Raw genomic sequence first — 26,086 nt, forward strand, 5'->3', positions numbered from 1 at the left:
CTACAGCTGAGTAAAAAACATAATAATAAGATAATGTATTATAAAAAAGAGCTCATTTCACATCAACTGTGGATTGATGCCAGACTACATGAATTAAAGACCATATAGTGCCGAATGTGAACACATAAATTACACTATATTCACTGATTAATTTCTATATTATTCTAGCAAATGTACACAAAGGTGCATATTACCACTGTTGCTTTTCTTCTATAATGGGTCAATAGTGGTTTCTTAATGGGTCTGGAAACTTCTTTGCAGTCATATAAAATCTAAGCCAACTAAAACTGCATTACTATGGATTCATTGGTCGATTCTCATGGTCTCCCAAGAAATACAACTACATTTTAAACGCAGGTCAAAGGATAAGTAACTTTACGAGATTCTGTACTAAGATTTAATGGTTATTGCATCAAATGAAGCCCAACCACTAATTCATGTGATGAAATCATGGGTCATAGGATTTGAGGCACTTTACAGCTCATCACACAAGATGGATAAATTGACCTGAGCACATTATATGATTTCATATGGTTCTTCTTCCATATCTGATGAAGATGACTGTAGCACAGGGTGATGCATTTTATCTTTAAAGGAATCCAAATATATCTGACACTGATTTGAGTATTCAAGGTTTCAAAAGTAAAAATGTAAGGCTCCTATTTTCTGAGGGTAATAACTTCAGTTCATCTCTCATGAGTTAAATGTTTTGATGTAATGCAGACCTGTAGGCAACACCTTCTTCTGTCTTCACCCTTGAGGTAAAGGAAATTTTCTTTTCTTTTTTAAATAGTTGTCTCTAGTTGTCTGTCAACTCTTTGAAGCATTCCTTCAAATCACATGCCATTTTAATTACACAAATGACAAATAAACTATAAAAACAAGAGAGGAAATCAACTTTGAAAAACCTTTAATGTTTTTACCTGATTTTGGCCAGCTATGAAATATTTTTGCCAGTTTGCATGTACCAGAGATTTGTCCAATTATCATGGTGGAAAAGCACAAAATATCTCCGTCCTTTAATTAAATGTAACCCCAAGGTCTCAAACTTTCCTCTGCAAAATGAATAACCTCTCTATAACATCAAGCGTGTGCGTGTGTGTGTGTGTGTGTGTGTGTGTGTGTTTAAGTATGCGCATACTCTTGAGCACCAACTGAGTAACCTGGGTGGGCCAACAATCTCTCCCCAGACATATTACAACCATAATGCATAGTTGCAGTTGATGCCAACAGTTGGATCACTGCTGTCTTCCCCTTGTGCCTGGCAGTTAGAGGACTCATGGGAGACACATGTTATGGCAACTGCAGTCATAGTTACGATAAGTTGTGCCTGTATGTTTTGTATGAACAAGAACTAGAGAATGAAAGAGAGGAAAGTACAGTGAGAATCAAAGAGACAGAAACTAGTGAAAGGATTGTGTAGCTTATTTAGAGCCAGTCAAAGCATTACATTATATATACAGATTGGGGATTTACCATAGCACTATTCAAACTTTCTAAATGAGTGCTTAACATAACTCTGGAATACAGTAGGTGTATTCTAGAAGGGCCTCCTCTTCAATGACACTCCTCGTGAGAAAAAAATAAAACAAATAAAAGTAATAATTACAGCTTAAAAATGGTATAACTGAAACAGAAGTTAAATGGCTGTCAAAAATGACAATCGACCTGTTACGTTTACAACAAACATGCTTCATTTGCTGTTGTAAAACTGTAAAAATGTACAATATGGAAATGTGAGTACTAAATTTGTTTCTTAAATATATCTTAAATACATTGTGTCTCAACCTGAAATGGGAATAATCATAGAGGCAACTGTGAGGCTTCTCTCCAGATCTTCTAAAACATCCTACGTGACACCAATGCTCTCCTATTTACACTGGCTCCCTATAAAATTTAGGGTTTAGTTTAAGCGTTTGGTGATCACTTTTAGAGCGTTTCATGGTCAGATGGCTCCCTGTATTAATGAAAATTCACATGTAAACACTGCGTGTCTGAAATCAACTGATGAATGCTTGCTTGTGGCATGTGCAGTGCTTTTGAGGTCTAGCTCCCAACTTGTGGTACTCGCTCCTAACTGATACTGTTAGGATGAAGCTTAACACACACCTGTAGAGGATTGCTTTTATTTAGATGTGTCCATTTGTAGCATTTTTATTGTTGTATTGTAAAGCACTTTGTCACTTTTGGCTTACTTAGTTACTGATTCATATATACATATATATACATACTGACAAAATCTACACACACTGTCTCCAATGTGTGATAAATACATCCAGTGGACTGTTGTGTTAGCATTGATTCCAGCCAATCAGCCTGCAGCCAGCACAGTCCTAATCTAAGTATTCTCTGTAAGAAAGAGCAGGGCTACATACAATCTTTCTTCATTCTCATTATCAGCTTACCTTTTTGTATATCATATGTCTGACAGTAGGAGCCATGGCTATTCACACTAACTTCTTACATCTATAGGCAGAGACAAAACTGAAAGTATCCTGAAACTATCCATTGCAGACAAAGTGCTGACAGTGCCAACTAGCTGGATTTGTACTGCCATTTTTACTAAAGCAGGGGAACAAGTACACTAGAAAGCATCTTTGTGATCGGGTCACAGCAGCCACAATAGCAATGAGTTCTCAAACCACTCCTATCTTGGAACATATCATTTGCTGATGAACTGAATAATTATACCATACCTCATATAGGTAGTTTCCAACACCTTATTAATAAAAGAGAAATTTAGGACATCTGTAAAGTTCCTTCGAGCATCTTGTGCACATTTGTGCACTGTCTATTTTTCAGAAATAGATTTTTTTAAAACTACCAAAGTCCTGAGAACAGTTTTTGTAGTAGTTCCTTCTACAGTAGGTAGCAGTACAGTTAAAAAGCGTATTTCCCTGTGTTGCCATGATAACAATATTCACAGTCTTTCTCTCTGCATAGCAACAGAAACAAAAAGCATCAGCAGGCATCAGCTTATCAAGCAAGCAAGAAAAAAAAATTTCAGGAAAGACCTTTTCCTCATCATGCTATTAGGCTAATAAACTACGATTAAAGACCACAGTGCCATCTATTTAAATTATCTTGGCCAACAAGCTAACAACATTTATTCATATTAGCTACAGTAATTTGCTAACAACAGGTGACAAATAGAGCAGGAAATAAGATGCTCCCCAGCGTTTCATTCATTAGAACCAGTTACATTGAAGCTCGTTAATATTCTCTACCAATCAGTCCAATTACATGTAACTTTATTGTATTTTGTTAGACTGTGATTAGTTTTATGGAGAGCTCTTCTGTTTGTTTCTGATTCGGCAGTAGCCACTTAGATTGCTGACCATCTGGACATACTTGGCCACATATGAACCTTGTCAATTGTCAGGGATAATTAAAGAAGCTCGGGCTTTTCATTCTATCATCTGATCTATTTTGTATTATACTCTTTATATACATTGATAAATATGTATTTATTTATGCCTTGTCAGTGGTCCTAATCTGTTTCACCGCTGCTGCTCCTGTGGTTGTCTTATCTGAAGTTTATTTTCTACCTAATAATGACATTTCTTGTTTGATGCTATTAAGAGATAATGAAAAAAATAGAGAAGATTTTACATATGTAAGGTAACCCCTTGTGTACTGTAGTGCCAACAAGAGTTTGTATTATGCATCGCATAAATGTGTTGGTTTAATTTAAATACTGAACAAATGGTCCATTTACATAGCTGACTGCTGTCCAGGAGCTCTCTCCACCACGCAACAGATGGTCTATAATTTAGCACTGTTATATTCTTTGGATCAAATTTGATTTTCACGCACTGTTTCAACCATGCGCTTCTATTCACACTCACGCAGTGACAGAGACGTCCATCCATCGTAGGCACCCACTCAAGCTCCCTCGTGCAAATGCACACGCACCGTTCGTGCTTCACGGTTTTACTGTGTGCAGTTGTGTCCACCAACCAATGACTGATCTCTGTGAGATGCTGCCAAGCTATTTCATAGTAACCACAGAATGTCATAGTTGGTATGAACTGTCGCTGCAGAGACATATGGACCATGTCCTTTGGCATGCTTTGAATAAACATGGCTTGTTCACTGTTGACAGCAGCTATTGAACCACATGGTCCGTGAATCCGAGGCCTTGCTTATGCTGTGAGTTGAAAATAACGAAACTATTTGTTATACTGGTGAAATGGTGTTATAATGAGCAATGCAATAACTAATAAAATGCAACCCATCCAAAAAACATCTTCCATACAGATGTACAGCTTTATATATGTATTTATTTACATGCTATTGTTGCAAAGTTGCAAGCATAATAAACATGTTGTAAGAGCATTCGCTCAAAGTTTTACTTACAGTCTGTTATGTCTACCTTTTGTTCTATAGCAGGTCCAACTCACGGACACGATAGCTTTTCTTCCTTAAGCATTTTGCAGAGAAACTAACATAAGAGCTGAGCAGGACATTAAATAAAGTACTGAGATGCTGCCTTCTCACAAGATACTTTGTTCTGCCCTGGTTGAAACAGGAAAGGCAAAGGACCAAAGGAAACAGAAAGAGACAAAAAACAAAGAGCGGAGCAAAGGAACAAATGAGAGGTTTCCATCATATAAATACATTGTAGTGCCCCTGTGTTGAGATGGAAGCAAGGTCAGACTGAGTTGAAGCAGTAGAGTTAAACAGTAGCAGGAATATTACTGTGCGCTTACTGGACAGCATTTTCTGAGTCAGTGCTTCCCTCTGGTGGCAAAACAGGAAAAATGTTGGTCCAGATCCCAAAAAAAGTCCAGAGCTTACAGTCGATTTTTAGTATTTTATACACACACACACACACACAGACACAGAGAGAGAGAGAGAGAGAGAGAGAGAGAGAGAGAGAGAGAGAGAGAGAAATGAGCAGGTGAAAGAGTATGAGTGTTATTCAGATAAGATAAGAGATAGCAGAAAATAATGTGCTTTGGCATGCTCTAAATTACATGAAGTCAAGAGAACTGCAAAAAAAATTAACATAATGTGGTTATGTGGATTTGTATTACTGTGTTTATGTGTGTGAAATTATTGTGAGGACAGAAAATTGACATGCCACCATGCTTGTGGGGACCAACATTCACTTATGGGGACAAAATACCAGGGAAGCTATGGAAAGCATTATGTCAATTAGATGTCTTCACTAAAACATGAAAACAAGTGTGTGTGTGTGTGTGTGTGTGTGTGTGTGTGTGTGTGTGTGTGTGTGTGTGTGTGTGTGTGTGTGTGTGTGTGTGTGTGTGTGCGCGCGTGCAAGTTGTTTTCACTATTAAAAGTGGAAAGTTCTACATGAGCTTCCTGCCTCCCCACCACAAACAGATTCAATAAGACAGCTAGAACAGGAAAGAGCAACAGAATTCAGAATGGTGAGAACAAACAAAAAGACACCAGAAACAGAGAAACAGGAAACAAGAAAAAAACTCAACAAATTTATTAGCCTATTAGCTACAATGTAGAATTTTTAAACAACCTTCAAGCACAGAAAATAAATAGCAGACTTCAGCATTCTTCAAAATTGTGCTTTTCTACACAGGAAAAAAACTGATTACACTCAGAACTTGCACTAAGTAAACATAGGGATGAAATATGTTAAGGCACTGGAGGAATATGTCACATACAAAGGTCTTAAAATAGTATTTATAAAGTCACTTTGTACAACCTCATTCCTGGCCTGCTTCTTACTTGCTTGTACCTTAAAGAGAACAATTTTTTAAACCAGACTGGACTGTTTATTTTATACCAGCAGCATGACATGCACGGTTAAGTCTTAATTTGTTGGACAAAGACAGTTTTTCCTCTATAAAACAACAATTGTGATTTTTAAATCAAACAATCAAGATGAAGATTGAGGTTGAGACTTTCAGCTTTAATTTGAGGGATTTACAAAATTATTTGAATGAAACGTTTAGTTAGTAGGATTACATAAACCCCTGTTTCCACCAACCAATTTCTCTGCCTTGAGAAATTCTTTGGTTGCTTTTGCAGTATTCTTTGGGTCATTATCCATTTGCACTGTGAAGCACCATCTGATCAGTTTTGCAGCATTTGTCTGAATCTGAGCAGAGTATAGCCATGTACACTTAACAATTCATCCTGCTACTTCTATCAGCACTCACAATAAAACATAGTGGACTGGTTTAACTGGCAGCCATACCTACCCATACTATACCATTGCATCCACCAATTCAATTCTTTGAATCTAATGAATATTTTGTCATGAACTAACACAGAAACAGGTTTCATAAGTCAGTCAACTGCCCAAATTCATTAGAGTCACTGAAAATGGAGCACTGTGTATAAGAAAACGTGTATTTCAGTTAAGTCAACACTTTTGTTAACCCTCTGATTTAAAACTTAATATCTGCACTTTGATTATATCCAGACTATTTGATTTTAAAATGCATTTTGGTGATGCGCAGTGACAAAAACCACAAAAACTTGCCTCTGCCTTTGTCCAGCAAATTCTGGACCTGACTGTAAGGTATTGGTTCATACTGTACATACATGCACTACAAGTTGAAATGTATTTTTTTCTGTTTATGAAATCATTCAGCAGACACAATAGATGTAAACAAGCTACTGACTCTTAAAGAAGTGTCCTCTGTAACATACATTTATGCAAAAAGTGACATACCTAATACAGTCTACACATACTCATCCAGACCTTATCCAGATTTATCCAGAAGTGATTTTTCAGCGATTTTTTTTTTGTCTTTTATGTCTTAAAGTGAATGTAAACTAAAAGATTCATAAAGACTGTCTTTACAATTTTCAGTATGCAAACTCAGGATGCTTTCCTTGTCTCATAATTATGTGTTGCCTTTATCACAGCTAAAAGAGTATCGAGGGACAGCTGTATACACTTAATATGTTGAGATTGCTTGTATACACCTGTGTGCAGTATTTTAGTATTCATATTGGAAGTTCTGGATTTCTCAACTTTTATCTCTGCAACAATGGAAGATGACACCACACATTACCGCAAATGGGCTTAACTAAAATTGTATATACTCCTCCTCCAGGATTCTAGGTGTGCACTTACTGTAATTCATCCATCTATAACTACAGGGTTGGAATCAGTGGAGTGGGCTAAGCACATAAGCAACACGCAATAAACAGTCTAAAAGGGTCCAGCACATTGCAAACTGTAAAGGACAAGCCCACACACACACACTCAAACGCACACACTGACACACATACAGACACAATAAAACTCCCAATGTTCACGAGCATGCTCTCACTCCAGCATTATTTCCTTTACTTATTTTAATCTCACTGATCCACAATCATATATTCCTTCAGCACCTTAGCGATACATTTTGTACACAGTGAGACAGCCAATCACACACACAGGCACACAGACACATACACAAAGTCTACTGGACATTGAGGGTGCGAGCAGACACTCCGTGGTGCCAGTCTCTCAGCTCGTTGTACTTGGGGCCAATCACCAACCGAGTGGTCTTGTTCACTCTGCCATCCAGCACAAGTAAGAAGAAGAAAGAAGAAGAAGCAGAAAAGGACACCAGAAGAGACATAAAAGAATGATTTAGGAAGAATAGGAATGTTGCCCTACAATCTCCATTAAGATGTGGTAAAAGCAATTGTATAATTGATATGGGAAGTACTGATCTTTACCATGTCCACTGAATCATGGCCATTAGTATGAATTGAATGGATGAAACCACACAGCTACATTCACATTCAAAATTATCTGTATGTTAGCATGAGTGATGTCAGACACGCAGTAACTCCACAAACCACCAAGAGCAATAGACAACCAATGGACAACCAACGGAGAGAATAAGGCCACAATGCAGTCATGGTTGCAGCACATCATGCAGCACAGCAAACCCGTCACATCCACAAACGACAATGACTAATAGAAAAAAACAAACCAAAACACTCATTTACACCTTAACTGGTAAATACACAGAGCAAGACTCTTAACTGCTGACATGCTCCAAAACAGCCTTGAGTAGCATTAGAGAAGAATGTAATGAGAATGGCTTTCTGAGCTTTCGGAGCTCAGAAAGCCATTCAGAATTGTGAAGTGCAGTACTCAGAGGTCTGGCTTTTGACTTAATGAATAAAATGTGATCCTTCCTCTGCTGTCTAGACAGGAAGAACCCACACAGCATCAGTGTGATTGCCAGAACTGTGCCACAAAGATTCAGAGTGAGAATCCCTGTTTGCTCCATAAAAGTGACTTTTATGTTAGCGACATCCAGCTAACTCCACACAATCAATGACAATAAAAAGTCAAATTTGAGCATTTTCATTGCCATGCACTTACTTTGTCTTCTTGGCTGTGTCAGCTTCTTCATTTTGAACTGCAAGGGCAATAACATTAGACAAAGCATCACAATTATTAAGTTTGGTCAACAGTTTATATGCACTAATATTACTAATATTACTACTATACTGTAGTCAGGAGCATACCATTCTCAGTGCCAGTGATCTGAGCCAGAATCCTGAAAGATCTGGATTGGGTGGTGCCAGTACGTGGGCGCCAGTCCTCGGTGTCCTCCATTATGCGCTTTCTGCTGGCATCAGCGTGACTGGGAACATGGTAAAAATGGATGTCTGTATCCACAACATGTTTCCTAGGTACTCTGAGATAGGATAGGAAACAAGAGGATGCATGGGATCAGTAGATATACCTCCCATATAACTAAAGTAACAGAGATGGTGATTAATAACAGTGAGCTGGACACCACAACGTGTTATGATGTAAAAGCATGTTCGATTTTTTAGATTTTTAAGAGATTACCTAGATGACTTTAAATTAATATACAACGCACATTTTGAGGTTATTATACAAAATAATGAACAATCAAACTGTTAGATAATTAGAGGTATGTGAAATGAAAGTGTGCCACACTGTAAATATGTAAATGGGCGCTAATTAGGCAAGGGCGAAGAGATCACACCGCAATCTGTTAAATGAATTTTGGTGGCAAAGACACCAATAAAATACCTTGGTGGCAGGGGTTTTCTTTTAAACAAACAAGACAGAATAGAAATGAAAATAAACAAAATAAACGCACTATAATATAAAATATCTGTGCTGAGAATGAATGGATTTGTGAAAAGACTTACTTCAAAATACTTTGAGGTCCACTATAGTGGAAGTAAAGAAAGAAGACAGAGACAGAAATTGATTTACTCGTGATGAAAACTTTTATGGAAATCTTAGTGACTGGAGTGGAAAATAAAAAAAATAAAATTAAAAAAAGATTCATAGACCACATCTACCAGTGCACGTACAACACAAAGCCAACAGAAGGAATTAACCAAAACAGGCTGGGTCTCTTTTCAGCCACATGGTGGTGTCACTGAACCGCATACAAAACAGTAGAGCAACACTTAATTTAAAACAGTTTGAAAAGTTGTGGTTTTATTCAAATCAAAGTGAGGAACATGCAGATTTGAAACATAAAACTCATGAAGACTAAATTACTTTTGATCTTTACGTATCTGTATGAACAGTACATGCATGCACAGCCACAACACACACACACACACACACACACACACGCACACAGACACACACACATGGAAACAACGATTTTTTTCAGGCTCTGCTGTCAATAAATCACCTATAAATCCACTTCCACTAACAAACTCACCTAGCACATTCAATACAGACTGATTTATGAGTCTCTCAACACACTCTTGTTAAAGCAGCAGCCTATGTGGGTGTGGCAGTGTTGACAGCTATGTGTTAGCCTGGTCACACACTTCCAGTACTGGGAGCATTTCATATTATATTCCCTGTGTGTGTGAGAGAATGTGTTTTGGATGCCACTCTGTCAGAATCAATAGTAGAGATTCATACTTCAGGGAAAATATAGTGTTGCCCCAGGAAAGTGCACCATAGTAAGTCTGATTTTAATTAGCTAAAGCATGTAGACCGCAGTGCTGCAGTTCTTGATTAATGTAAACCTGAAATTAGCCAAACTGAACAATAAACCATTTTTATTAGTAATCTTGGTAAAATACTATAAAAATGTCTTACTACTTACACATGGCTTTAATAATAAATAAGGAAAACGATTTATACTGTAAGATCTTAAATAAAATGTAAACAGTGAACTATTACAACATTTTCACATTGCATTATTAAAATGTAATGATAATAATGATGATATATTGTTATAATAATAATGAATAAAAATAATAAATAAAATGTAAATTAAAAACAGAATGCAATAATTAAAAAATCCGCAGGTGAACCGCTGAATACAGAAAGAAACAATAAAAAAAAGATATATCTCGTAGATATCTCGTTGATACTGATATCTTGTTGTTTTGTATATGCAGTATTTTGCAGACTTTTAAGTTTTCTATGTCATGTCTAAGCATTTTCAAGATGTAATAAGTGTAAAATGATACACAAAATGCAAAAAGCCTTTTATAATAAATACACAATGATTGAAGGAAATTTGGGGTCTGGGAAACCTGTGCACTATTAATGCATGGCAATATACAGTTACACAGGTTTTTAGGCAACATATGCTGCAATTCATTCGTCTTTTAAAGAGAAGACCTTGCTTATTTCTGCAAGACAGCGCCAAACCACACTGTTTATGTTCTAACATGGTTCAATACTAATGGAATAAGGGTGCTAAATGTCTAAGCCTGTCAATAACTCTACACTTTTGGTGCATTATGAAAAAAAAGTGAAGGCTATGACTTCTGTCCTTTTCAACTTTTGTGTTGTCATTAATAAATAAATAAAGTGCATTCTTTTCTTCATTAGGTTTGGTACATTGCCAGAATGTTTTTTGGAAATTAGATTGCAGGTAAGTAAACCCACATGGAAAAGATCTATATAAATCTAATAAAGTTTGTATCTGTCTTGTGTGAAACTTGTATGAAAAGCATACAAGTGAAAACAGATATAATATACTTACTGAAACAATATATGAAAGTGGCCACTTTCATGAGTAAATGCAACTGATTCACTATATGAAGTAGGCCACATCTGATGCAAGTCTTTTATATGTTTTTTCTATTTCTTTTCCATATGGGAATGCATGCACAGAGAAGTCTGAACAGGTAACAAAGAAAAGTGGCCAGTTAATCATGTGACATGCTTCAGAGACTAACTTTGTCACTTGACGAGATGCTGCCGTCTGGAAAGCAGAGAAAAAAGGATTGAAAGGGACTGACAGTGACACACACACATGTAAGATATATATATATATATATATATATATATATATATATATATATATATATATATATATATATATATATATATATATATATATATATATATATATATTTAAATATATATATATATCTTACAGTAATATACACTGAAAGATATAATTCATAAGTCCCCTGTGAAACAAACCGCACAAATTATTTGCAACATGCAGCATGCAAACAAGCAAGATGCAAAGCTGTATACATGCATGTAGTGCCAGGCTGTATGCATATCAGCAACAGTAGAAAATAAATAGAATAGATACACCTGCTATTAAGCATACATGGAAATATAGATCAAATCATAGTTTGGTCTGTGTAATTATGTAGACATAACGGTGACTATGTTTTCAATGTGTATATAATTTCTACACATTTCATATACAGCTGTGAAAGTAAATCTTTTAGATGGATTGTGAATGATTAAAATGATGTAATATGTGAATCTATTAGTGAAAACAGGAGCAAAGGAGTAACTTCAGTAACTAAAGTTAAAAAGAATGTTGAGATATGTTTGCTAATGAGATTAGCTATCGATAAAAAACTACAATTCTAAAGAAATATCAATTTCAAGATTTAATAAAGTAGTTTAATTACCTGAGGTGGTATTAAATGTTAACTCTGATACATGAGATAGGCCATGTATGTGACTAAAATGCATCACTAGTCTCTAGTGTGTACGTGCGCACGTCTGCACGGTGTAAGATTATATTGTGCAGATCACTAGTGACTGCTGAGTCTTACAGAAAGAGAGACCACTGACTAGTTTCAAAAGCGCTCAGAGAGAAAATGTAATTGGAACGAACTGATAAATTATGAGTCAGAGAAGGAGCGGTCCACTTGGCACCTCCTATTTTCAAAACTATTTAATTAAAAAAATGAACAAGTTAAGGACACTAAAAATTGCCAGTGTAGGCATTTGCACATGTTTAAATTTATATGATTCCAGACTGAACACTTTACGGACTAATTCTTTCTTAAAATAAGAGCAAAGAGAATACCAAACTACTAAAGTTACCAATGGAGGATATATATTTAGACAGAATACTAACAGCATCATAGCTTAGTTATACTCACTATGGCTCTAGAAAGGTTGAAAGACGAGTTGAGACAGAAAAGGAGGAAGAGTATATGATGGCAGATATGTTGGTGAAGACAGTTCCATGCAGCTATGATGTGAAAGATGGTGATTGATTTAAAAGAGAAATAGAGTTTTAAAAAATATGACAGAGAACACGAACATGATGAGAATAGTTATTGACTCCATCTTTCTCTTCATCCTTCCAATACGCTTATAAAGGTCAACAGTGGAGAGGTTCTCCTTAGTGATTCGTGATAAAATGAAGACCTATGAGCGTGATGTGCTCACAAGCACAAAAAATAGAAGTGAGACTGCACCTGCATTTAAACAAGTTAAAATGAGGTGATATCCTCCCACAGCAAGCGTCATGGCATGTTTTATTTACTATTTTAAGAAAACTCTGGAAGCTATTTACTATGTTTAAGAAAGCACGCCTAACTGTTTGTCTTTTCTTATTTTCACTGAATTTCAGAATTGAAATGTTTCTTTGGTCTGGCACCTAGAAAATTTTCCCAGATGTTTGCAAACTTGCGCTTTCTTTTAGGAATGTTGGCAAAGGATAACTGAAATATATATTTGGATATTATGTGCTGTAAGAAGTAATGCATTGGACTTAAAGTTAACTATAACCTTGTAAACATGTCCTAGAGAAACACCACGGGTTACTACAGGTTACTGCATAAATTGGTATTTCAACTGGTGTTTGAATTTGAACCTGGTAATCATCCAGCAGGCACGGTAGTAAAAATGTGCAATAATACCCATAAGGAGAGCAAACAGACGGTCTCAGTGGATAAAACTGAGGAATGTGAAAGAGCCGAGAACGGTTAATTGTTTGAACCAGTTTACAAAGCCACCACTCACCCATTAAACTGCAGTGGTAAGGCTCCACCCTGACTCTCCAACAGGCCCCGCCTCTGCCCCATGGCCACCTCACACGCATTCTCAGTGGAGTACAGGTTGATTGGTGTGTTATACACCGAAGGCTGAGGCGGGACGAGGACAGGGGGGGAGGAGGAGGCAGAGGATGGATAAGAGACAGGAGGTGGAGAAAGAGAAGGAGGACGAGGACTAGTATGGAAGGATGCAGGTGTAAAGGCAGAGGACGGAGAGGGGATGGAAGTGGCAAAAGGGGACTGTAAAGGAGGGTGTTCACTCTCTGATTTGCAGTCCCCGTAAGGTCTGGGGGCCTTGTTGTTGGACACAGCAGAGTGGCTGAATGAATAATCATGAGGATGGGGTGGAAGAGGAGGATGGGCAATGGCTACCGGTTTTATGATGTCTGATCTGTTGCCCTACCGATACGAGAGAAAAGCATGCAAATACAAACACAGATAAATCACATCAAATCACACACTATGCTGATGTTTCCCAGGTTACATATTCATGTCTATATGTTTGTCTAGTATAAGTAGTTCAGTTAACACAGTTTAAAATAAACTTCAATCATAATTTCTTTATTTTAAAAAAACTAGGGAAACACCAGTATACCTGACTGTAATTCATGGTAACCATAAAACATAGCAAATGAATCAAGACAAAAGTGGTGGTCATGCAACAAAACAACTTCTAACCGCTAAAAAGAAGTCACTAGAGAACAAGGAACCCCAGGTGACAGCTTTTTAATTACTTTACTTTTACTTTAATGAATTCATTTGTTTATTTTACTCTTTTCTGGAAAAAGGAGTTTTGGCCACATGTTTCACTTTGCACATGACTACACAGACAAACACAAATATGCAGCTACTCTAAATCCAATTATTCACCTGGGATGCCTTGCTTTAATTAATGAGTGATTAGTATTTGCACTTTGAGCTGAGTTTCATATTTTTACAGTACCTTTGGTGCATCAGGAGGAGGTTTAGAAACACTGGGGGCCCTGAAAGGAAGAAAGAAAAAGGGAAAGGAAAACTTTATGAGTTATGATGGCACACCACTCTTTTTTTTTATTTATTTTTTTATTTTATTATTTCCTTTCAAACATTGTGACTTTAAGCCAGCACCATGCGGCTAAAATTACACCAGCTCTTCCACACTGTTTGCTAATGTTTATAGAAATATTAAAAGTGCTAATACCATACTGTCATTTTTTAGGTTTTGCTGAGGTTTATTTAAAAAAAAAACAAAAAAAACAAGCGGTTACAGTGAATTACAACTAAACCCTTGAGCTTTCAGCATAGAAACCAAGACTGAGAAACGTTTCTGTCATCATTTATGAGAGCACCAAAAGAGGCCTGGTGTGTGTCTATGCATGAAACAAATAAATTCTAGTTACTGGAGCTGAAAATTGTGGCTTCTTTCAATCTGTCTAAACTAAAGGCAGCTGTTTTTAGTTCATAAAGACCTCTATTAATCTGATACAGTTGGTGTTTGATACTCTTGATGTCACTTTAAGCTCTGATCTCCCCTAAAGGTCATCTGAGGAGCATGTCTGGAACTCCCTACACTCTTAACTTTGCCCAGAAGTAATTCTGGCTTAGCACTTCATAGCAATACTAATTTTACTGAGATCCTTTTTCATCTGTTGACAATATTCTTTGCTGACTTGTGTGGTTTAAAATGACATCAATGCAACAGCACCTAATTAATGCAAATAAGTGAATCAAATCAGCAACAGTAAACACTCGAGATCAACTTTTGTGACACTACCAACAAACAGGTACACATGGAACAAATGACAAACGGTTGTGCAGTGCTACACGGCTTGATTGAGGATGTAAAAAAGGGGGGTCATATGTAAGTTAACATAAATTAAAGGTTAAGCAAACTGCACAGTAACTGCAGACATGTAAATATCAGCTGCTTTGCATTCCTTTCAGAGCAATCCTTCATGAAACTTCCTCAGGGAGGTTCATGTCCTTCATCTCTGTAAATCTGAACCGGCACCCTTGTAGTAGCTAGAATCTCATCAGTCTCCAGACACAGATACGGACTTGGCTTTTTCTCTTTTTCTCTTGTTCCACACTAGTTTTGTTTTGCCAGAACTGAGATAATCACAAATCATATTTGCAGCAGGAACAGTTTATGGGCAAATGTTGTGTTGAACAGTTACACAACAGATTTTATCGTGGCTGTAACTTTCGTAGATTTTGAACACAGGAATTTATGCAGATCCCACACTCAAACAACACATTTTTACTTTTAGGAAAAGGAAATAAGAGAAAATAACTGGCCTAAGCAAAGTATCTGTAACAGGCTTTTCGGCACTCCAGGCTGTATTTTGACCCCAGGAACCTTTACTGATAAAATTCTTTGTGCATAGACATCCTGATTGTGGTTATTGCACTTATCTATCACAATAGGTTGATTGTAGTGTCAATTACATTCCTGTTTGCAACAATTCAGCTCATCTTTCCTTTTTGTGTGTCAGTAAGTCACCTGTATCCTCTCATCTCCTGACGGTTTGGGTTCGTTTCCATGGACACACTAAACCATAAACAGTCCAGCATATCCCCACGGCTAATCTGGGGACAGCCATGATCTCATGAGCACAACCAATACCATGGAAATATGTGTGGCACATCGGGGTAGTAAGGGGAACACTGGGTTAGTCAGAAAGGTATTTCAAATCTGATACCGTCATCTCTGTGAGCCACTGCCTTGATTACACCGCACCTATAACTGGAAAACACTAGCATGGAAATGGTTACAGTCACATGTTAGGAGGAAAAGATGGCTGTTAGAAAGTGAATATAAACAGCAGTCTAATTTAACTCACAGAGGTTCAGATCTGTCCTCACAGTCAAATTGAATTTTAGGTTTCAAACAAGAAACCTACAGTTTTAATAAGATGTGTCCTCTGACTTGGCTCAACCTTGGCAGAACTCATGAGAGCATCAAGGTTAATCTTCCTGAAACTTAAGTAGCTGTTAATAACAACTCAGAACTGGAGAAAGTGTGTGTAAAAATGTCCTTGCACTTGGTAAAAGTTACACACACAATCAGCAGTCACTAAATAAACAAATAACAGTTTTATTTTTCTTTAATTTTGATAAATTGCCACAACATAACAGCGATATGATGGGTTATAAGAGAAGATGTAAAACCTTAATGTTTCTTCATAAGTGAAAAGTGAGGCTCCTAAATTGAACTGCTGCTATAGACACTGATAGTGTGACAGCGACAAACATAGCAGTTCATCTGTCCTGGACACCAAATTGGAAACACTGTGTGTGCATCCGTGTGTTCTTTGTCTTAATGTAGCGATCCATTTAGGGGTTAAGTTCACAGCAGCTGCTATAAAATCGGTTTCTGCTCCCTGCCTGATGCATTTTTTATCTGTCCATGTTTCGTGTTAACTGTCAGGCTCTACATGCCTGTCTCTGCTTTGCTCTGTTTAATGTTCATGGACATTTTATTACATAACAGTGTGATTGCTAAGGATAAAAAGAATATAATATAAACTGTGTTTTTCTTTGTATGCTGGTAATCAGTAGTTGAGCTTGTATCAAATTGTCTACATTTTCATCATTAGATTTTTCACTGTTTGCGGAGGATAATGTAAAAATTAGATTCTGTGGTTTGGGTGGGTGTTGGTGCAGCATCATGTTAATATTAAATTTAATCTTGTGTGTTATTTCACTAATTACATAGCTCCAATGTGTATCTTTTAATTTGTTTTATAGCAGACTTGATAGATTAATTGACCTCATCATGAAGAGCAGGTATCTCTTTTTCGTCTCCTCTCAAATCACCCACATCATACAATCGCGGCTGTTCCATGTTCTCAGTTGTGCATTTGTTTCTAATCTCTTTGGTCTATTCTTGCTCAAATGACATCATTGAGTGATGTTTCCAGGGCTGTGCCCTGACATGCCATCAACTTCACCGGCAAGGAACTAACACTACTGAATCAGTAGGAGATTGTTGCCCGTATGTGTGTCTGTGTGTGCGAGTTAGGAGCCGTTAGCAGGCAAAATACGTGTAGATTATACTACACAAGCACAATATACACAGAGATGCACAAATACCCACATTCACGTGTAAGAATTTTAAAATTCTTTAAGTAAGTGTTTTGCCATATGGATGACACAATCGCTAGAGGTGGCGAAACAACAAAGATCCAGTTGTTCACAAAAACGTCACATGCACACGCAGAGAGGGTGGGGTGACAGTGATTTCAGACAGGACAGGTTGGTCCTGGAAATGTTGCTGGGAAAATGCAATAACACAGACCACAAGGGCCAGTTTATACACTCCATGGGACATGCTCCTTCAAATAAGCGTTCATGAATGCAAACACACACATGGAGGCACAAAGTGCGTCTGTCCAAGTTTATTTTTAGATTTAGTACACCCTACCATTTCTTTCTTTCTTTCTTTTTTTTGCTCACATGTTTTTAACAACCATGAACACTGATTTGCATACAATTTGTCTTTTTTGGGCAACTCTTTTGCAGGATAGAAATATTTGGGATTACACAACTGGAATCAAAACACTTTGAACCAAGTAGATCCAAAGATAAAAATATGACAACATTCTACTGAATTATTGAAATTGATTAATTGACTCCTAGTCCATAACACAGCTAAAATAGTAGAGTGAGGAAAGAATACACATTTTATCAAGTGTCAAAATGATACTAGGAAAAACTTTGATAAATTTTTCACACTATATAGGAACTTATTCAGCTAGTCTGAGAGGACACATCCTTTTTTACTGTGAAGATTTAAGGGTTTTAGAAGCTCCTTAATTTACATACAAACATAACTGTGCCTTTTTTTAGGCAGTACTTTACAAAGCAACAACAAAAAAACATTTCCTCTTAGCGCTTCCCAGTTTTTTCTTCTTCTTTATTATTTCAGCTCTCACCATTTGTATCTGTCTCTGTTCTAATCATCTTGCCTTTCTTTCTAACTTGCCTTCCTGCCTTTCATGTAGATTCTTTTTCCTCTGGACCCCTAGAGTGAGGTCACCCTTTTTAAACAAAAGAGATAATGACTTAGAGAATAAACAAAGACATCTAAAATGTATGCAGTCGTCATTCCCGAAGGTGGGACACATACTCTTAGCCTTTGTGTATTTATTTCTTGTTCTGTACCTTATTAGGAAAAAAGGGAGATGAAGAGGATGGTTTGGTTTCAATCTTTTCCCAGTTCTACCTTAAACTGGAGCAGACAGACACACGTGTGCAGGAGAAAATGCCGGGGAACCACTAAAAATAGAGCGATTGGCAGGATTATTGCCACATGTGGTTCACCATTTGGGTGTTTGATAATCAATTTCTGTGTGCAGTGATTAGAGAGGACTTGGTCAGTGTTGTTATGATGTGATCAAATCCAACAACATCTGCATTTGCTACTATTTCCATACCAATACTATTTACTAGAAATGGTCCTTAAATAGATCTGGAAGCCGACTCTGACTGTCATTATCGGCCCTCACGTTAGGCAAGGCCATATGAGAAACATCTCCTAATGTAGCATTACAAGGCTGTGCGTGTGTGTGTGTGTGTGTGTGTGTGTGTGTGTGTGCGCGCGCGCGCGCATGTGCATGTGACAGAACTCTACTCATGTCCATTTATCTTGGTATGAGTGTGTTTTCCTCCACATTTCTTATCCTCTCCATCCCACCATTATCTCTACACTGGCCTCAGCAGGCCTTTCAAATACATATGACATCACATGAGGCCCTAAAAGGAGCTTTGAAAGTGACCAGACCAAAAAAGCCACAGCAGTATCTTCAGTCAGTCAAATAAACTTAGTCTGAAACAAATAAAGACATACAAGTAGTATTCTCACAGCTGCATTTTAGGTGTTCGTCAGTTATTCTCGTATCAAGAAAGATCAACATTATGCAGCTCACGATAAATGGGAGGTGTTTTTTAAAAATCTTTTCTACATTGTTTTAGTTCTGTCCTCTTCCATAAATGCACATGCCAACACAAATACCCGGGGTACAAACTGACCATGGTTTTCATGGATGCAAGCTCTTAAGATACAACAATAATCTAGGCCTGCTTATCTGATGGGCCACAAAAGCTTGCATGTAACGCTGACACAACCTACTGCTAATGCAGCTAGATTACATTCAGTTTAATACTTCTTAGTATACAGTTGATTTTAAAACCGCTACATTTAGGTAAATACACATTGCATTTTATAGATCTTGCAGATCTTCCTCAGTAATCTTTCTGTCTGTAGTTTACTTCTAGAAACTTGGGGTTAATAGTGGGAAAGTAATAAAGAGGCAACACAAGCCTGAACATATCACAACTGTATTTACTCTGGTGACATGGCAACAAATATTTTTTTATAGTAATTCACTTTCTAACAAAAACACAGCAGTTGACTGGTACCCTAAGGAGTCTTAAAGCAAATCATGAGAGGAAACAGACCCATTAAGTTAAACCCCATCAGCGCAGGAGAAAGGAGGTAGTGTTAGAGTCTGCTGGTCAACAGTACTAAAGGCAGTACCTCTATAACCATAATGTGTATTTCTCCACAGTAAGTGGGAAAAAATTGTGTGATAAAAACTGTGAATAAAAATCCAAAACATGAGTCACAAAACCTAGAGTCTACTGCCAATACACATAGTTTATAGAGTCAGTATATTAAGTACATTAAACAGTAAATCAATGAAAAACCATTTAAAATCTCATGCTCTATTATAAACTACTGCTGAAGCACAGATGAAATAATTTAGGGTAATAAAACAGATGCAGTCGTTTACAGTATTAAATTTTTTTTAGATGTTTTCCAATTTTATGAAACACTAAAGTCTTGTAATATATATCTTTTAGAGGCAGAGGGCAGATGGTTTGTTTTTACATGAAACTTTAATGCAACTGCTGAGTGGTTGTGTAACGGCACAGAGTTGATCTGAATGCTTGCATTGTTTCTAGACTAGCAAGGCAGTAAATAGCAGAGCTAGAATCCTGAGTTGTCTTTTTAAATCTAATTTAAACTTTTACAGCCTTCTTTCACAGGAGACTGACCGAGAAGTAAAACTTTGGATCGTGGTTTGAGGAAGGCATCCATCTCAGTCAAGTCGAGCAGCCGCCTCTACTTTTTTTGATATACTGAAAAAAAGTAAATTGGGTGGTTGTTACATTTAAAAAAAGTCGACCGTGTAATTTGAACACAAAAATGTAATGTTGCTATCTTGAACGTAATTAAATCATGTAGGATCTGTACGAAATTTAACAACTTAATTTGTTCTTGTTGAGATGACCTGATACAATCTAGTAAGAGTGGTTAGTGTCTTTAAGACTGATCACAAGATCACACGAGATTTTAAACCACAGGAAAATCACTGGAGGCAGACAACTTCACCCACACCCCGTGCATGCTAGCACTATTTATTGTGGTTTAACCTGTCAAGGACAAAAACATAAAGAAGATTCTGCATCAAGCCTTGAAATCATAACTTTCCTACTTTTGATAAGCCAGGATTGGTGGCGTGGTGGTTAGTGCTGTAAGAAGGTTCTGGGTTCAAATCCAGAGTCTGATGCAAATGGATGTTTGTCTCTATGTGACAGACTGGTGAGCTATCCAGGGTGTACCCTGCCTTGTAACCTATCACTCCAGGGTTATAACCCTGCAACCAGGCTAAAGATAGGAGGATGGTAGTTGCTGTAGATCCATTAAATTTTTATGGTAACCAGACTCTAGACTTTGTTAAACATTATGTAATATGAAGACAACATGTAGTATTTAAGTGACGAAGTAGTACTGGGGTAAAAGTTATTGAATAGTGTTGACATAAAATGATAAAATTGTAAAGGATTGAAATATTCCAAGAGCTCAACTTACTTCATCTAAACATGTTTCAATCGCGTTTTCTGAACACAAAATGCACAGGTTTGTTGAATATGAATAAGTTGTGTTGATTTAACTCGTTTGTTTAAGTTTCAGCCAAAGCAAAACATTTGTGTGCAACCAATGTCCACTATTGAATTAAGTAAATCCAACATGGCCTTTTTTTCAGTGTAGGGGGTCATGTAATTGTTGGCGCTTTGTAAATAAAATAAAATTGAACTGAACTAAAACTTCTCATTACAGCTATCTGTGGTTGCAAGAGCATTACACCAGCCAACTTTGACCTTCTGTCTTTGTGTTACACAGACAACTGTTCGGCAGCAGAGATTAAGGGTCACCAGGATCTATTCATGTCTGTCATCAGGACCCATCAACAAGGTAACACACAGATGGCAGATGGCAGTAGTATCCAATTGTTTGAATGTTATAAATAAATTAATAAATGAACAATTAAAAAATAAATAAAGTTAGATTATAGAATTTTGAAATATTAAGCCTTTTTTTGCAAGACCGTATTAAGGCCTTAAATACTCTTGCGCTGCTGGAGTCTGATAGCTATGCAAAAGATGGGGGAAGGTTGTGCTGTTTTTTTAATATATAGTCATGTGGATGCTAACCTGCAAGGAGAGAAGACTACTGATGCTTACTTTATCTACACTTGAAATGTCTGCTTACTTTTAAGCAAGGTCATTAATCTATATTTAAATTTCTGTTTAATTCACTGGAGCATTAGTTGGAGGAACATCCATAACTGTAGCATGTATGTATATACAATAATAAGCACCCTCCCTTCCCAGAGAATAAGTTGACTGTTATTTATTTACACGGGGCGACCGTGGCTCAGGGGTTTGGGAATCGCATCTGTAACCGGAAGGTCGCCGGTTCGATCCCCGGGCTCTCTGTCCTGGTCGTTGTGTCCTTGGGCTAGACACTTTACCCTACTTGCCTACTGGTGTTGGCCAGAGGGGCCGATAGTGCGATATGGCAGCCTCACTTCTGTCAGTCTGCCCCAGGGCAGCTGTGGCTACAACTGTAGCTGCCTCCACCAGTGTATGAATGTGAGAGTGAATGAATAGTGGTATTGTAAAGCGCTTTGGGTGCCTTGAAGAGCGCTATATAAATCCAATCCATTATATTTATATATATATATTTTTTTGTGTGTCCCGTTTGGATCTTTAGCCATCAGAATTGTTGTCTTAAGGCCAAGAAAGATGCCAAGCGGATTTATTTTACCAAGTGGATCATCATGGCCTTGCCATATTGGTCCATTTGATTGACCTTTATTATAATTATGAATTTATTTTATTTTCAGTTGCTACAAACGGGACAGACATAACTGGAGGATAGGACAGGGAGAAAGAATGAAAGAAAGAGAGGGAGAGAGAGAAAACCAAAGGGGAGAAGAGACGGTGAGAAGGGGGGGAAGAAAAAAAAAAAAAGAAAAACAAACAAAACACCTGGGTCACCTGTATGGAGAAAAAAAAACAGAAGAGAAAGCAAACAACAAAGAGCAACATAATAAAAAAAAACAGCACCATCACAATAAACTAGCTAGCAGTAGATAACAGTAGAAACGATATTGTGCAGCACGCAAGATAGACAGCGCACAATGTGCTTTGAGGCAGCAGCCAAGAAAGCTGTAGTCCGCGTCTGTGAATACCCGTATGTACACCTGTGTGCATACCTGTGTGGATCAGCATGCTTGTATTCCAAAGGTTTCTCCATGTAACGATCTGCTAGGGAGTGTGGGGAGCCATAGCCCCGTCCACCAGGGTATGAAGCAGGTATGGAGGAGATCCAGGCCCCAGATATCCAGAGGCCCCAGAGTTCAAGGACACGAGGAAGACCACCAAAGGGGGGGAACCGTGCCACCCTCCTGGGAAGAGCTGAGTAGAGCCCCAAAGGAGAGGTCACCTCGCAGCTACAGAGCAGAGGCCAGAGGGGGTTGCAGTGGCGTGCCCGCGGGCTCTGCCGGCAGCCAGCGGTGCCAGAGAGGACCGAGCTTCAGGCCCAGAGGCCAGAGGCCTGAGGGCATCCCACCCCCCGGAAGGAGCCCAGCTGGGCCACAAGCGCCCGGCCCCGCTAATTGGCCACCAGGAGTGAGCCGGTACATACATGATCGCCCAGCCCCAGACGACAAGGACCACCAACACACCAACGTCTGAGGGGATCAGCCACCGGCAGGGAGTGTGGTGAGGGGAGATAGGCCTCCGTACTTTAGAGGGCCTGAGATGTACCCAGAGAGGTTGAGTCTAAGACCCAACCTGACATATAGACACAGACGAACAGGCACACGCGGACACAAACGTGCATTCCCACCCCATATGCACAACCAAATACTCGGCACTCACCCAACATGTAGACAGACACAAATAGACACTGCACAGACAGTCACACTCCCCAAACATACTCTATATCCCAGGTCCAGGTACCCCCGCCATCAGAGGGGCAAGACGCACCTAGACCCAGGAGATGTAACCCTTCTCTCTGGGGTGGAGGCAAGCGGACCACCTCCTTATCTGCTGTTGACTGTTATTTCTAAAATCAGGCAATGACAACACCTGGTGACACATCGGTCAGCTGAACTTTCTTGAGGCAAATACTGCACACAGCTTCGCCTCTAGTAGCTGGATCAGTTATCATCTGAGTCCCGAAATAGTCCTGTAAAATTGTTCGCACAACTCGCAGTCACCATCTTTTCAGCACCCCCCTTTTCCATCTTCTTCTAACTATAAATGTCATCATAGTATCACTTTAATAGAAAGATGAGCACCTGTATTTATGATGGTAGAAATACTTTTCTAAATGCTGGAATTATGGTAATGTAATACTGTAATACTAACAGGTAGGGCTGGGCTATATCATACCGTTCATGATGATACCAGTGTAATGTTGGGCAACGATAGGAAAATGAAATATCGCGATAGAATATGGGTAAAACGCGCATGCGCAGAGCCTTTGTTTACATACGCACATGGCGGCGACGCAGAATGAGAAGAGTGAAAGTGGATCGTTAAATGAAACGGATGAACCAGAATTGGTTTGTATAAATGCTGCAACTTCAGTGGTGTGGCACTGGTTTAGCTTTCATCCGTCAGATACACAACAAAGCACTATTTTTGGTAGAGCATGCTAGCGGGCCGTCGTTATTACTGTGTTGTTTGGAAAATACGGCACACTTAAAATCAATCCTTTGATTTTTGATTTTTTTTTTTTTAAGTGAAGATACATTGATGGTTTTTTTTTGCACTAATAAAGTTGTGGTGTTGTAAAGTATTTTGTCTAGTGTCAATTATATCATCATTTATATCGTTATCGCAGATAACGATATAACTGATGTGATAAATATTTTTGGTCATATTGCCCTGCTCTACTAACAGGTCTATTTAACATTTATCATTGTGTCTATGTAGCTGACAGTCTTAATAAGAACCACACAAAGCAAAAAGCAGTGAGAGACTTTAGACCAGTATCCAAAGGAAACATGAGTTTATTCAAATCAAACTGTCAAATCTACTTATAGAGTAAAAGTGCACCCTGAGCTGTCTTTGCATTATACATCACACCCAGTCGAAGATTGATTTGATTGGGTGTGATGTGATTTCATAATAGACAGAAGAAGAATGTATTGTTTCAAGTAGGGGTTCTGTTCAGAAGTACTTGAGTACTTTTTTTCTTCATAAGAGAGATCAATGTTACAGGGCTCAAGCTGTATGAGGACACACGATTCTATGGGATCTAAAACAGGTTGAACTGATGCTGCATTCTTTAGCAATGTAGTCTTGCAAGACCTATCCAGTACTGAACTATAGTCTCAATGTATTTATAACATGTACTAGTCCATCAACTCCAAGTGCTTTCATCAGAAGAATAAACAGCGCAACAGTGATAGGCAGGCTGCAAAAGTGCCAACAACAAACTGTTAATGTCAGCAAGACAGGGAAAAAGTCGATGTTTTTGTCTTTTGATTTTAGTGCTTTGCAGTTCCCAGTTTCTTTTCTTCTGTTTGGCAGCTCACAAGTATTTTTAAGGCAGCAACATCAGGAATAATACATAAAATAGAAGAAAGAAAGACAGGCTAAAGAGACAGGGCTCAGGCTATGAACATTATTCAGAACTGTCTGCTCATCAAAATGATCCACAGCTGGACCAGGAAGTGTTTTCCATATTCCACATCTGGCCTTAGGTCTGTTGAAAGGGTTATGGATATCAATGTGCATCAAAATCACTTTGAAACATTAATTCACAGAGATTCAGGAATTACTAGATTGGTTCTAGTTTCCTTGAATTGTTTCCGTCTTGTTTTGGATACTTTGTATCTGTTTACCTGGCCTGGTTCTTGCTTTTTCTCTCTTTGGCTCTTTACCTAAAATACACAAACTCTTCCATTGTTCTCGGAGTGATGTAAGGTCAATGCCTCAAAATCGTGCAGGGCTATAGTAGTATGCCTCATTTCTTTATATTTGCCTTCCAAGGAGCCAGACTTTCTTGTAATTTTTTAAAGTCCTAACATTGGCTATTTTTTCACTCATTTATAGTCCAGCTCTTGTACCTGACCATTATCAGACGAATGGCTTCTGGTAAGCCACTTAACACTTATCTATGACTCATTTAAACACAAAAAGGCACCTATCTCAAAGGATGAGCCGGTGTCGTGACTACTCAACATATCAGACAATTTAACGACGAAACATGTTCCAATAATACATAAAATGCCAGCAATGTCTTTAAGAAATAGGAAAAAATCCAGCAAAGACCTGACACAAGACCTGAAAGATACATCTGGCCCTTTGGTTGATCCCTGTACTATTTGCCGAGGATAATCAGAAATGGTCTCAGTGGAAGGGTGGCTGTCAAGGAGCCATTCCTAAGTAAGGGAAACAGGGAAAAAGGCTGGGTTCTGCCAAACAACACAAGAACTGCACTGTAAATCAGTGGCAGCAGGTCTTACAGAGTGAAGAATCGAAATTGTCATTAATCAGAAAGAGGCCAGAAAAC

General features: G+C 38.1%; 1 protein-coding gene across 5 annotated transcripts in view; it reads right to left on the reverse strand.

Annotated features, from left to right (window-relative positions):
* Nucleotides 1-26,086, reverse strand: part of pdlim5a (PDZ and LIM domain 5a) — a 67,680-nt gene that overhangs the window by 11,351 nt on the left and 30,243 nt on the right. For 2 of the 5 annotated variants that reach the window (XM_026188718.2, XM_026188716.2), the window contains exons 4-9: nt 14,168-14,207; nt 13,193-13,623; nt 9,133-9,153; nt 9,011-9,028; nt 8,473-8,645; nt 8,327-8,363 (exon numbers count right to left, since the gene is read on the reverse strand). In XM_026188718.2, coding sequence (XP_026044503.2) covers nt 8,327-8,363; nt 8,473-8,645; nt 9,011-9,028; nt 9,133-9,153; nt 13,193-13,623; nt 14,168-14,207 — 720 coding nt within the window. The remainder of the gene's footprint in view (nt 1-8,326; nt 8,364-8,472; nt 8,646-9,010; nt 9,029-9,132; nt 9,154-13,192; nt 13,624-14,167; nt 14,208-26,086) is intronic. The other 3 variants (XM_080309249.1, XM_026188719.2, XM_026188720.2) reach the window with 3 other exon arrangements.

This window comes from Astatotilapia calliptera, chromosome 12 (genome assembly GCF_964374335.1).
Source record: "Astatotilapia calliptera chromosome 12, fAstCal68.1, whole genome shotgun sequence".
Taxonomy (NCBI): domain Eukaryota; kingdom Metazoa; phylum Chordata; class Actinopteri; order Cichliformes; family Cichlidae; genus Astatotilapia; species Astatotilapia calliptera.